We start from the raw sequence: 14,660 nt of genomic DNA, 5'->3' as shown, positions 1-14,660 counted from the left end.
ATTGTACTGCACCTAGCACAATGGGGCTCTATTTTTGGTTCTTCCTTAAACTTTATCCTAAAATATGATTAATAATCATAAAGCAGATCAAATAGTTGGAAATACATTTTAAATGTGCCATTGCTTCTCTTACTGCAAAGATTTAACTATATTACATAGTGAAGAACTGTGGTCCTGTCTATCTAGTAATATAATATGTTTAATACACTATGCACAACATTCTCTTCAATAAAACTAGATCTCTCTTATCCTCCCCCATGCAGTGTTAATTTACCTCTTTGGATGGTTTCCTGAGCACATCTCCTACTCCACCTCCACTCCTGAGCCCATGACTCAGTACAGTAACAATGCACATCAGCAATGTCTCGCACGTATGCTCTTTATCCTCTTCCTCCGTTTCTTCTTTAGAAATCAGCTCTATTCAGATAGTAAGCATTAGACAGGTTTAAAAGACAAGAAGATGTGTTTTAAATCTCTTTATTCTTTGAATTATCCATCTTTAAAGTAGCCTTTTCTCTTTAAGAACAGTCATAAGATTCTAACCACATGTATCTAATAAACCTCATAGATCACGAGAGCAGCACTTGTTCGCTAGGAACTGAACAGCAGCTGGTCTCCACGGATGGCTCAGTTGTATCCCTCCTTTCCACCACCAAAATTTGGTTTCTAGTTTCTGTGCTGAGTTGGCTAAATTCTCTTTCCCCTTCTGTTACCATGCACAACGTAAGCTTAGCAGATGCCTGTTTCTATAGAATCATGGCTTTTTGACAGATCTGAGGGCTACGCATTTGTCCATACGCTGTATCTGACAGAGGAATGATTAGACAGGCCATAAGCTACTTTCTGAAAGAAAAGCTTGTCTCTTGCACTTGAAATGGTTACGGTGCATTATCAACAATGGAAACTATAGTGTATTTGAAAGGAACAGATTATTTTTCCCATCAACTTTGGTAAGTTTGGCTATAACTTCAGTTTGCTCTTGGCATTCCTAATTCATGCAGTTTGACTCTGAAAGTTCCAGAACTAATTATGACTATTTCTTAAAATTAGATTATTAAAAAATCTCCCTCCATGTCTTTGCTATGGTAATGAAATGCAGCTATTACAATATAAATGTTAAAGATGGGTCTGAATCAAAGTGTGTCCAGACATCTCCTAACATTAGGGAGATGATGAGAGGTTTCAGCATCAGATCCACCTCTGGCTATAAACAAACACTGATATTAACATATCAACATGAACTCTGACACTATCCAGTTTCCCACATCTTTTTTGCAAAATTAAGTATGTGAAGACCACCAAAATCATCCCCTATTTTTGTATCTGTACCATTAATTTATCACAGGCCACACTAGAGCCAACAGACATTTCCTCTTTAGGAGATGGGCCCCCAGACATCACTGATATTTAAAACAAACACTTCATTTGAATGAAATATACAGGCAGTCCCCGGATTACGTACAAGATAGGGACTGTAGGCTTGTTCTTAAGTTGAATCTGTATGTAAGTCAGAATGGGCATCAGCCGCTGCTGAAACTCATCAGTTTCAACGGCGGCTGAATCTGGACGCCAGTTCTGACTTACATACAGATTCAACTTAAGAAACCCAGGCGTCCCCAAGTCAGCTGCTGCTGAAACTGATCAGCGGCTGATTCCGGAAAGCCTGGGGCAGAGCAACTCTGCCTCGGGCTTCCTGTAGTCAGCCGCTGGTCAGTTTCAGCAGCGGCTGACTTGGGGACGCCTGGGGCAGAGCAGCTGAGGTGCTGCTGGGTTGCTCCAGTAGCGTGGCTCCTCGGCGCTACTGGAGCAACCCAGCAGCACCCCAGCTGCTCTGCCTCAGTCCTGATTCAGCCGCTGCTGAAACTGACCAGCAGCGGCTGAATCAGGACTCCTGGGGCAGAGCAGCTGGGGTGCTGCAGGGTTGGTCTGGAGCGGCGCTGCGGGACTAACCCAGCAGCCCCCAGCTGCTCTACCCCAGAGGTAGGCAAGAAAAGCCTGGTCGGCTGGGGGGGGCACTAGCTGCACCCCCCCCCCCCCAGCAGACCAGGGAGACGGGGGTGGCGGGACGCCCATGTCCGCCACGGCTTTGCTCCGTCTCCCTGGTCTGCTGACCTGGGAAACGCGGAGCAAAGCCGCAGAGCACGTGGGCAGCGGGACAGTCCAGGCGCGTCGCGCTGTCCCACTTCTGGCGTGCTCCGAGGCTTTGCTCCCCATCTCCCTGGTCTGCTGGTCAGACCAGGGAGACGGGGAGCAAAGCCTTGGAGCACGCCCACAGCGGGACAGCCCGGGTGCGCTTGAGCTGTCCCCCTGCCGGCGTGCTCCACGGCTTTGCTCTGCGTCTTCCTGATCTGCAGACCAGGGAGACGCGGAGCAGTTTCTCTCGCCCCGGAGTACACGGGCGGCGGGACCGCGAGGTCCCGCACTCCGTGTCCTCCAGGGCGAGAAAAGCCCCGTTCGTAACTGCGGATTCGACATAAGTCGGATCCGCGTAAGTCGGGGACTGCCTGTACCTACATTGTCTGTATCTCACAGCCAACACCATTAATCTCAGCAAGGAAATACATTTAATTGATAGGAAATAGGACAAAACATTTCACTATTCAATTTAAGGCTGATCATTGCACTATAGATGAATGGGCAACCATACTGCCATGTCAAGCCCAACATATATCTTTTTTCTTATCTTTTAGACCCATTTTATGTATTTATTTTATTATTTCTTAATAGTTCAAAACAATATTCACATGTATTCCTTTACTAATTAATTTGAAGATGCTTGTAAATTCAGAGACCAACTTCTGAGGTCAGAATTGTTGATTGTTGCAAGATTCAGGAGTATATAAAAAGGACTAGCTGCATCACTTTTCCCTTCTCAAATTCATAAGGAAAGGCATTTCATAATACAACATGTTTCAATTCAATTCAGGACTAAGCAATCTCATAGCAATAAAATAAGTATGTCTTTTCTACACACAGTATTTCATGTACCAAAAGACATTTACACTACTGGGAAGTTCAGATAAATTAATCCTCCCTCAAATCAGATGTGCCCCCTCCCAGAAGTGCACTTGCCTGGGGAACACAGGGAAGTGGGTTCAAGTCCAGTCCCCTCCACCCCAGGAGCAACGAGACATAGGACAAGGGACCCCACAAAGGCAGGGAGGTGGGGTATCTGTATTCTGCCTGGTTTAATTACACCAGTCTGTTTAATTTAAGATACATGGCTAGGACAATGAGTTCAGTAGTGAAAGACGCCTACCTTCTGAAGGAATGACTGATGAACAGTTTTCCCCTTTACCTGCTCTACATACATCTGAATACAGGAACTCCCCAGTCATGGTATCACCAGATTCTGTATGATCTATAAAAATGCAAATTATGATATCAAAAATGTACCTGAACATTGTTTCAGTTTTTCAAAACTGATCCACGGGTGTTAACATACACTATAATATGAACTGAGTCTACCCTAAACAACATGTATACAATTCTGAGAAAGATTTTTCCAATGTGATTTGAAGGTTAGAGTCCAATTAAACTCTCAGGTCTAGTTATTTAACAATGAATGACAAAATAAAACGATTTCCATTTCTGTGCACTAGGACCGAACGCCAGGCAATTGTTCCACACATTACCAACTCCCAATGTTCAGGAAGTAATTGAAATGGTTCAGCAGACATGGTGCCTCAAACACGTGCATTCATTGTGCAAAGCAAGTTTGAGACATTACAGATCATCAGATGTCCCTGACAGGGAAATCAACAGCATGGAAAAGTTGCAGCAAAGTGTCATTTAGTTCTTGACCTCTAGCATGGTAAATGGTAAAAATTAACCTCTGTTAGCAAGAATACCAAGCAATCTTTTTTTTTTATGAACAGTTTAAGCTTTGGAGAAAAAAAGTGAAATGCCCACTTAATAAGGTTATCTGCTGTCCTATCTGTACTCCTCCCTCACTAAGTTGCTTGCTTAATGGAAAACAATGTTTTACTTGCTACGACCAAATCTTGTCAGAAAACCACCCCCAAAGAACTTCCAAAACTTGTTATTGAACTTAAAGCAAGTATTTGGTGGGGGTTAGTATTCTGCATGTAAACTGAGAAAAAGTATCAAGGTTGAGCTCAGAAAAGCCACCTCTTGCACTCCCTTCCGTGTGTATTTATTTGGTTATTGATAATTCTATTTTGATTGTTATAGAATTAAACCCACCATTAAAAGTAAAAAGAAACCCTCCAATCCCCACAAATTATTAACCTGCAAGCTTAACCAGTATTTGCAACCAGAAAGCTCACCAGTTCAAGTCTGGGAAAAAGAGTCGGCTTTCGCCTGAACACATTTAAACTCTGCCTAACCAAGGCAGGATGTAAACTTCACAGATGGAGGGATACGACAGTTAAGAAAATCAAATTCAGCTAAACTTGGCTTCTGCCCTGCCTCTAATATGCTTGCAATTAATCCAGAATAGAAGCTACTTTTATCTGAATTTGATTATCTTGACTGTCATATCACTCACTGTAAGAAATCTCATATACAGGCAGTCCCCGGGTTACGTGGACCCTACTTACGTCGGATCCCTACTTAAGAACGGGGTGCGACCCCCCCAGCAGACCACCGAGACGCGCCGTGGCGGTCCCGCCACCCGAGTCCTCCGCGGCTTTGCTCCGCGTCTCCCTGGTCTGCTGGCCACGGTCCCGCCGCCCGCGTCCTCCGCGGCTTTGCTCCGCATCTCCCTGTCTGTTGGGGGAGCCCCCCAGCAGACCAGGGAGACGCGGAGCGGCTTTTCTCGAGAAAAGCCGCTCCCCAGCTCCCTGGTCTGCTGGGGAGGGAGGCGGGCTGCTCTGCCCCAGGCTTCCTGGCATCAGCCGCTGGTAAGTTTCAGCAGCGGCTGACTTGGAGACACCTGGGGCAGAGCAGCTGGGGTGTTGCTGGGTTGGTCCAATAGCGCCGAGGAGCGGCGCTGCGGGACCAAGCCAGCAGCACTCCAGCTGCTCTGCCCCAGGTGTCCCCAAGAGCAGCTGGGGTTCTGCCGGGTTGGTCCCGCCGTGCCAAGGGTCAGCGCTACCAGACCAACCCAGCAGCACTCCAGCTGCTCTGCCCCAGGCGTGTCTGATTCAGCTCTGCCTCGGGCTTCCTGTAGTCAGCCGCTGGTCAGTTTCAGCAGCGGCTGAATCAGGGACACCTGGGGTACAATATGTACCAGTTCCGATTTACATACAAATTCAACTTAAGAACAAACCTACAGTCCCTATCTTGTACATAACCCTGGGACTGCCTGTATACAAAAGGAAAGTTTAAATGCTATCTCCATTTGGCAGTGGGAGGGGAGGACAGGGGCCTTGGTATTAATTTACCCAATGTTAGGAGCACCATTTGCATCAGTCAATTTCTTGTTTGGGCAGCACCTTTTACCAGAACCAAATCTGTGTTTAATCCTAAAAGGCATTGAGCACCCACTACAAGCTGTGCAGCAAGCACAGCACCTCACAGGGTCAAGCCTTTTATGTTTTTGAATCTTGCACAGTTAAAATATCCAATACCAACCTGGCAATAACGTTTCATTAGGCAGCTTATCTACTTCCAGGATAAAGTCATCTTTGAAGAACAGGTACCCCACTATCGAGAACAGGTAAACCAAGATAAGAGCAAGAACAGCAGTCAGGATGATGGAACGTCCATTGCGAGTGACACTTTTTATGACATTCAGCAAGGTTTCTTCTCTGTACACCAAGTCAAAAAGCTGGAAAAAAGGGGCAGGTCAAGCTGTTTCACAAGTTGACTGTTCAGAAACTGGTGGCATGTTACATTTTGGGACAATTCAGAGTAGGATGGAAGTAACATAATTCCAATGTTTTAAGGTTTGTCCTTTTTTAAGTATATAGTTAATTTAGAATTCTGGAGCATGATCAAATGACTAAACAGAATAGCACCCCCATCCACATGATTTTACATTACCCATTTCCAAACAGGTCTTTTTCCCCTGAAGAAATCAGCTAACTGATGACGTGTTGAGATTCGAGGAGTCGGAGGTTAGAAGACTTTGGTGGCAATACTGACCGATAGGTTTCCTCAATTGTAAAATGGGGATATTCCTATTTTAATTACCACATAGGTATGCTAAGATGCTAAGTTGATTAATGTTAGTAAAATGTGCGCTCTCTGTGTCACTCTCTTTCTCTTCAGCACCAAACCGAAAAGTGTAATCTATTTCAGAAATTTAAATTGGCAAGTTTCTTTAAACTTCAGTTAAAAAATAAATGAATGAAAAGGACACACCTAAAAGTTAAGGTTTTTTGGAAACAGTGGCTTTGTGGTGGTGAATTAATCTTGTGATTGTTTCTATCACAGGGTGGATGAGGCCCCAAAGTCTCCTGCTGGAGGCTTGTGGCCTTGCTGCACCCTGCCTCCTTCTCCCCTCCCCCGCATCTCCCACTGGGGAGACTACAGGAAAGTCCTCCAAGCAGGCAAGAGTGGTAGTGGAGGAAGCCACCAATCAGGGGCCAGGAAGGACCTATAAAAGGAGCTGCCGGATCAGATGTCAGTCAATTGTTCTGGAGACCTCAAGCTCTGTAGACCGGGGGACGGGCTGGCTGAGAGAGCGGCAGAACTGCAAACTGCTCAATGTGGTGACCTGAATGAAGACTGAACTATGATGGCACTTTTGTTATGAAGCACTGAGGTAAGAGGCGACACTGCCTCCATGAGGGGACGCCCTGGGGGCACTGCTATTCCCCCAAATGGGGAATAGACTCAGACCCAAGATCGGACCCAAGATGATCCCCTGGTACAGGTGTACCCAGAAGGGATTTTGCTGATAGCACACTGGGGCTACGTCTAGACTGGCATGATTTTCCGCAAATGCTTTTAACGGAAAAGTTTTCCATTAAAAGCATTTGCGGAAAAGAGCGTCTAGATTGGCACTGACACTTTTCCGCAAAAGCACTTTTTGCCGAAAAGCGTCCGTGCCAATCTAGACGCGCTTTTCCGCAAAAAAGCCCCAATCGCCATTTTTGCGATTGGGGCTTTTTTGCACAAAACAAATCTGAGCTGTCTACACTGGCCCTTTTGCGCAAAAGCTTTGCGCAAAAGGACTTTTGCCCAAACGGGAGCAGCATAGTATTTCTGCAAGAAGCATGATTTCAGACAGTAGGAAGTCAGTGTTCTTGCAGAAATTCAAGTGGCTAGTGCAGACAGCTGGTAAGCTTTTGCGGAAAAACTTGTCAGTCTAGACACAGCCTGGGTGTGTGATAGGGCTGGAGGGCTGAGTTGCCAAAGAGGCTTTTAAACAGAAGAGAGTGTAGGCATATTCACTCGGCCAGATTGGGGTGCTCGTGAGAAGTGAGGGCCACTCCTTGAAAGTTTCCTTTTAGACATAAAATACTTTCTTCACTTCCTGTAGTCAGCCGCTGGTCAATTTCAGCAGCGGCTGACTTGGGGACGCCTGGGGCAGAGCAGCTGGGGTGCTGCCGGGTTAGGCAAGTAGTGCCGAGGAGCGGCGCTGCGGGACCAACCCGGCAGCGCCCCAGCTGCTCTACACCGGCGTTGTCGGTGAAAAAAGCCTGGTCAGCAGACTAGGGAGACGCGGGTGGCGGGACCGCCGAGACGTGCCGCGGGCCCGCCCGCATCCTCCGCGGCTTTGCTCCGCGTCTCCCTGGTCTGCTGGGAGGGGGTCCCCCCCCCCAGCAGACCAGGGAGACGCGGAGTAGCTTTTCTCGCCCCGGAGGACGCGGGTGGCGGGACCACAGCGCATCTGGGCGCCCCGCCGCTCCCGTTCTCTAGGGCGAGAAAAGCCCCGTTCGTAACTGCGGATCCGACATAAGTCGGATCCGCGTAACTTGGGGACTGCCTGTACTTGTAAACTAGTCTTCTTTGCAATTGTACTCATTACTAAATCCTACAGTTTAGTTACAATAAAGCAATGTGTAGTTCCCCGTGGGGGAACAAAGTACAAGTCTTCCATTTATCTATGAGGTAAAGAGAGCAGAAGAAGTACAGGGACAGTGAGTTTCCCCTCCCGCTCCCAGTAAGCTCTCAAGGTGAAAGGCATGACTTTGGTCTCTTGGAAAAGACTACCACTAAAAATCCACCCCACTTGAGACAGCAGACACACCAGCAGTGGAAAATCTAGGTTCTATTTTTGGGTAGACTGTACAGTGGCACATTTAAATCTTCTGGATTCTACTGTGATGGAGGCTTTAGAAAAGGACAGAGAGCATTCCAAAAGACAAGGTAAGTACCTACCAACAAACTGTAGAAAAATTCATGTACGAAGAGCCCCATCGCACAAATAAGAAGATACAGCAGATGATAAAGAAACTCTACATCCATGATCATTGCCTTGTATCCTCTAGTGAATGTTCCACAATTACCCACAAAACTCATCAGGAAAATTATTTTATTACAAACCTAAGGAGATAATCACAGCAGAGGTTAACTAGAGTATGTGACATAATTGCAGACTCAGTTTTAAGTCACAATATGTTTCTATCAACAACCACAATGAGGCCTTGTAGAATAATTGAGCAACAGATGTTGGTCAGGTTCTACCTGCAACTGTATCTGTCCAGCCCAACCTTAACTGAGCCAAGAGCAAAAGTTGGTCTTGATAAAAAGGACACGCAAAATCGTCTCAACTGTGACTTAATACACCTAAGTATATGAGATTCTCGGCTGCAAAAACAAAATCACCCACTTGGAAGAGGTAAGATTTTTTAAAGAAAGCATGAAACTTCTCACTCAAAGTGCTAGAACAAATAGTTCCTTGGAACAGAAGCATTTACATTTCTGAGACACCCCCCAGTAACTTGTTAATAAGAATATAATCCATTTTCCCAAACTATTTTTAGATTGGGTATATGGTAATCACGAGTAGCAGGACACATCAGTGCCAAGATCAATGGCTTCCCCAATCTGAAGAGAAGCTGTTAAGCATTACCACAATACGTAATAATACCATCACTGACAAGTGGGTAATATATTGGCATATATGCGGCACGGTGAACGTATTTAGATAACAAGATGTTGGTTTCAATAGTCTAAGGTATATATAATATATACACAAGATGACATCCAGGTAAGATACAAGCATTTAGGACAATTACTGTTTGATAAACCTTACAAACTCTTATCTTTTGTAGCTTAGTGACTGAACATGAGAAGGGTTTGAGCAAAAAGCTCAAGATACTGTAGGGTCACAGATTTCTTAACATTTCTAGCTGAGCTGGGAGCTTTCACTAGATTTTGACAAAAGAGAGACACAGTGGAGCTCTTAAATTTGGAGAAGAGCGTTTGAATGAAGCACAGTACAGCAATTCTATTTTTAAAAAAGAGCCCCAATCCAATTTGGCAATTACTTTTTACACCAATTACTCCACAATGTTCTAGGGTGAGTATTTATGGTCTGGTATTGTCAGAAATGGATAAGCAACTGTTATGTAACAAGCATGACAATTACAATGAAAACCTACGTGATACTTACATTGAATGCACCCAGAAGAAATAAAGTAGGCTGCAAACCTACTGAAAATATTAGTCGCAATATCGTAGATGCTATTAATGCTCGGATACCATGGGGCTTAGGAAGAGCTATCACTATGGTCAAAGATATCAGCATAGCTGTCCAGAGTAAGCCCGACAAGTGGGGCTCTAGTGTTCCTAGGATGGAAAAAATAAAAGAAGATTAAATATGCCTAACAACCAAATATAACAAAGCCAAGATTAGCCAGATAAATGCCATTTTAATGTTATTACTGTGCAATACCACCAGCCCACCTGTTCAGCCATTACAAATTGATAAGTGATGAAGCGGAGTAACAGCATCTTGGGTACATTTTAATTAAGTATATTACTTGAACACACAAGGCATTGTGTATCAAGCATCAGCATTAAGGGAGCCTTCATTTTGTTGTGCATCCGTGTGTCTAAGTAACATCTGAAAACACAGAAGACCAATTCTGTAATGCATTCAGTCGCTACTCTGAATGGAAAGAAGGAAAACTAACCAAATAAGTACCCAGGGCCTAACCTTCCCATCACTTCAATCCTACCCTTCTGCTGGCTCTTAATACATTTAAAAAACAGAGAGGCACGGTGGCTTAGGACAGGGCATGAGCCGGGAATCAGCTGATTCCCAGCTGTGCCTGGTCCCCCACTACACTTCTGCCTCAGCGGAGACAGTCCCCCTGTGGAGACAGTGCTAGGGAGAACCAGCTTTTAAGCTGGCTCCCCCAGCACCAGCTCCTGCTTCCCCTTACTTGCTAATAGAGGCAACAAGTGGCGGGTGGGGAGCGACTAGTTAAGTCACTACCTATGCTTATCAGATAGTGAACTAGTCGCTTACATCCCTAGTTTCTAGTTCTATTTGGAGTGTCCCATGCACCTGATTGGTTATAGAACATCAGCCAGCCTGGCTAAATACACTTCAGTTAAAGAGACATAAAAAATAAAAGAAGCTGGTCTGTATCACTAGCACAGAGTGGGGCTACTTAGGACACGAAGAAGCATCCCTTCATAACAAAGGTCACATAAAAAGAATTGCCTGTTTCCAAGCCATGGGTGTCTCAGCAGGAACCAGACTAAAGGGAGAGGTCCCCTAAACTTTGTAGCAGTCTGCAGCTCATGGGCCAGAACTGAGGCTCTCTCAAACAAGACTGGGAGAGAGAAAGTGTGATGCTCTTTTATGTACAAAGAACAACCATATATTGTCTGAATTACTAATTTTAGACTAATGAAAACCAGAAGAAGAATGAACCAAAGCCATTTGCCTCAGAGAGAGCAATGTGTTAAAAAACATGGGACAAAATGACTGCCATGGCTGAACATGGCTGAGCTCTAAGAAACAAAAGGTACAGTGTTCAAAGCAGAGGCATCAGATCAAATGCCACAGGGAGAGGAAAGTGGAGAGAAGGTACAGAAGTGAATATACTTGGCACTGAAATTCCAATGAGAGGGTAGAATACACTTTTAAAGGACCTAGCCACCTGTTTAAGTGTTAACATTCTGTTATAATAAAATCTAAATTCTCCCTTTTCAGTTTCAACTATTCACAGCAGGCCTGCAAATCTAGTTGGAATTAAAAGACACCTTCAAGGTTGCCTGCAGTACATGCTTTTGAAAGGATACACCACAGGCTGCATTAGAATAAGTGGAATAGAATGCTGTTATAAAAGTTAACTTTTAAGGTTGCTCCAGCAGCACGTTCTCAAAATGGGGGCGTGAGAACAGAAAAAAAAAACTAGACTTCAGGTCACAAATACGCCTCGCTGCCAGTAAGGACTGGGAGGATAATGGAAACGAAGCGTTAGCCCTGGAAAATAGAGTTCCAAGTTGCGAATGACCAATTTGTGATCAACTCTGAATGGTTCTCAGGAAAGAAATGTACACTCCTCGCCAGAAGACGTCTGTGTCCAGAGTCTGTCACATGTTTGCTGGAAGGAAAATATGTCAGGTTTCAGAAGTGTTATGCATCTGCAGTGAACTATGGAAGATTCTTGGCATCTTGAAAGCCCCAGGCACTTATTTAGGAACCTAAATATTGATTGAGGTATCTAAGTATAGGCATTCAAGTTTCCAAATTTTGGCCTTCCACACTATGGTACCTCTCACAGCATTATGCACTAGCAGCTCAGAGTCCAGAAGACACACCATAAGAATGGCCATATTAGGTCAAAACAATGGTCCATCTAGACCATAACTTGTCTCTGTGCCACCCCATTATCCAGTGTCAGTTCTGGCAGTCCGAAGTTCAGGGACAACTTGAGCATGACACTGCATCCCCGCCATCGTGGCCAATACCCAATGATGGACCTATCCTCCACGAATTTATCTAATTCTTTTTTTAATCCAGTTGAACTTTTGTCCTTCACAATTTCTCAAGGCAACGAGTTCCACAGGTTGACTGCATCTGTGCCAATTAGACCTCAACTGGAGCACTGTGTCCAATTCTAGGCATCATATTTCAGGAAAGATGTGGAAAAGCTGGAGAAGGTCCAGAGAAAAGCAACAAAAATGATTCAATGTCTAGAAGACTGAAAGTATTGGGTTTGTTTAGTCTGGAAAACAGACGACAGATGTGACCTGACAATGGCTTTCAAGAACCTAAAAGGATGTTACAAGAGGGAGGGAGAAAAATAGTTCTTAAGATCTGAGAACAGTTCCGTGTAGACTACAAAAAAAAAGTTGGAAAATTGGTGTATCTTTTTCCGCTTTCCTTTCGAAAGAGGCTTTTCAGAAATTTGGTGTGTCTGCACAGCACCAAATTTCAGAAAAACTTGCTTTTTTGAGTCATCCCTTCTTCCTTGTAAAACGAGGTTTACAGGGATGGCGAAAGAACGCGTCTGCTTTTCCAATTGTTTTTTTCAGAAAAGTGGACACATTCCTTGGACACAGCATTGCTTTTCCGGGAAAAGCGCTGCAATCTAGACATACTAGAACAAGAGGCAATGGGCTTAAATTGCAGCAAGGGAGGGTTAGGTTTGGGTAGGTCTACGCTTGCATGCTCTTTCGAGAGAGGGATGCAAATGAAGACATTCAAAATTTAAATCCTGGCTTCATTTGCAATTTTGAATGTCTTCATTTGCATCCCTCTCTTGAAAGAGTGTGCAAGTGTAGACATACCCTTAGACATCAGGAAAAAACTTCCTGTCAGGGTGGTTAAGCACCAGAATAAATTGCGTAGTGAAGTAATGGAATCTCCATCATTGGAGATATTTAAGAGAAGGTCAGACAAATCGGAAATGGTCTAGATGGTGGTTGGTCCTGCTGTTAAGTGCAGGAGACTGGACTTGACCTCTTAAGGTCCCTTCCAGTTCTAATAGGCTATGATTCTAAGAAGTACTACCTTATGTTTGTTTTAAATCTGCTGCCCATTAATTACATTGAGTAACCCATGGTTCTTGTGTAATGTAAGAAGGAGTAAATAAAACTTCCCTGGTCATTTACTCCACGCCACTCACGATTTTGTAGACATCTATCCTATTCTCTTTTAGTCATCTCTTTTCTTAACTATAGAGTCCAGTGTTAATCTGTCCTCAAATAGAAGCTGTTCCATCCCCTTAAATCACTTTTGTTACCCTTCTCCGGACCTTTTCCAAATCTAGGTGTCTTTTCTGAGATCAGGTGATCAATTGTGAGTGTTATCAATTGTGAGTGTATCATGGAATTATAAAGGATCATGATGACACGTTGTTTGCTTATCTATCCCTTTCCTAATGGTTTCTTGCATTCTGTTAGTTTTATCACTGCTGCTACTCACTGAGCAGATGTGTTCAGAGAACTACCCATAATGATTCCAAGCTCTTTCTGGAGTACTAACAGCTAATTTGGGAAACAGTTTTCCACTAAATGATCCACTTTGATAGGATTATTGCTGCTTAATCAAGCGCTCTAAATGATTTTATATCAATAAAGAGGTTTTTAAAAAGTGTTAGATGGTTAATGAGGTTTTCAGAACATAAAAGATAAAGTCCCTGAACTTAAAAGGCCAAATAATTATTTATTTTCCCATATTACTCTGAAAAGCGACTTTCCTTTCCACTCAAGTCAACAGAGTGCCCCTCATAACATCACATACGCTATTTATTAAACATTATGCTAACATCCATAAAATCAGACTTTTAAAATTTAACATCAGATCTTTGAAACTTTGGGGGACTGTTTTTGCTTGCAGTTGTAGAATCTTTCCAACCACTAGGAGACCTGTACTCAGATAATTGTACAACATTTTACGGATTCTCATGGCAGAAGAGTTAATTCGTGCAGAAACGGAAAAGTGTCCTACGTTCCAGAATTTAACCCAGCTCTTCCTTCCCAAACAATTCTCTTGCCATAGCAACAAAGATCTTGATCTCACATGGCACATATTGCCTCAGTGCCATCACAGGAGAAGACAAGCATTACTTTAGATCCCCATTTCACTTGCCTGTGCTGACCTGCCTCTACTTCACTGCTCCTGTAACTTGGCATCAAATACTAAATTGATAAATTACGGCCCTCTAAACTATTTCACCTTATTCCTTTTTTCTGGTTGCTTTCATTTCACAGGTTGGGCTCATTGGATTTTGGACTATTGTTGGGCTATAGTTCAGATGTATTTGACTGAAGTTTTGAAACCTACAACTCAGCACACTGCCAGTAAGAAATCAGATGAGTGGCAAGATGGATTAGAAAAGAAAGTTCAACTGGAGAGAATACATGCCCACCTATTACCTAGATCCATTTAATATATAGATTATGCATTGGCTATTGTAGCAGGGCCAGTGTCTGAATGAAGAAAGGGGAGCAGAAGTTTGATTTATCAATCACCTTCTCCTGGATGAGGTTTTGTTTCTGGGGTTCTAACTAACGCTACCCTACAGAAATGTGGCAAAAGCCTCTAAGCTGAACATTTCTTCCATGCAGTTTTACAAGCAGCAAATTCTACATACAATATATAAATGCCCAACGTGGCACCTTCAGTTCCCTCCCCCTCTCCCCCCAGCTTCCAGCTGCACCCTCTGGCTAAAATGACCCCATGTGTCTCTTCCCCCTCCCCACTCCTCTAAGATGCTGAGCCCAAGTATGGTCAACTGAATCTAATTAAGCTCCACCAGGGAGCATTTTCCTGAACTGGATCTGAAGCTAGCTATAAATGACAGCCCCAAACCTAGGTCATTTTTTGATTAATCAGG

General features: G+C 44.0%; 1 protein-coding gene across 1 annotated transcript in view; it reads right to left on the bottom strand.

The window, feature by feature from the left end:
• Positions 1-14,660, bottom strand: part of ITPR1 (inositol 1,4,5-trisphosphate receptor type 1) — a 268,821-nt gene that overhangs the window by 28,975 nt on the left and 225,186 nt on the right. The window contains 5 exon segments of the mRNA XM_075939741.1: positions 275-417; positions 3,260-3,361; positions 5,539-5,734; positions 8,236-8,400; positions 9,473-9,648. Of these exon segments, the coding sequence (XP_075795856.1) occupies positions 275-417; positions 3,260-3,361; positions 5,539-5,734; positions 8,236-8,400; positions 9,473-9,648 (782 nt within the window).

Source organism: Pelodiscus sinensis, chromosome 11, assembly GCF_049634645.1.
Source record: "Pelodiscus sinensis isolate JC-2024 chromosome 11, ASM4963464v1, whole genome shotgun sequence".
In the NCBI taxonomy this organism is placed as follows: Eukaryota; Metazoa; Chordata; order Testudines; family Trionychidae; genus Pelodiscus; species Pelodiscus sinensis.
Note: the sequence above shows the minus strand (reverse complement) of the source record. Positions and strands in the feature narration are given on the sequence as shown.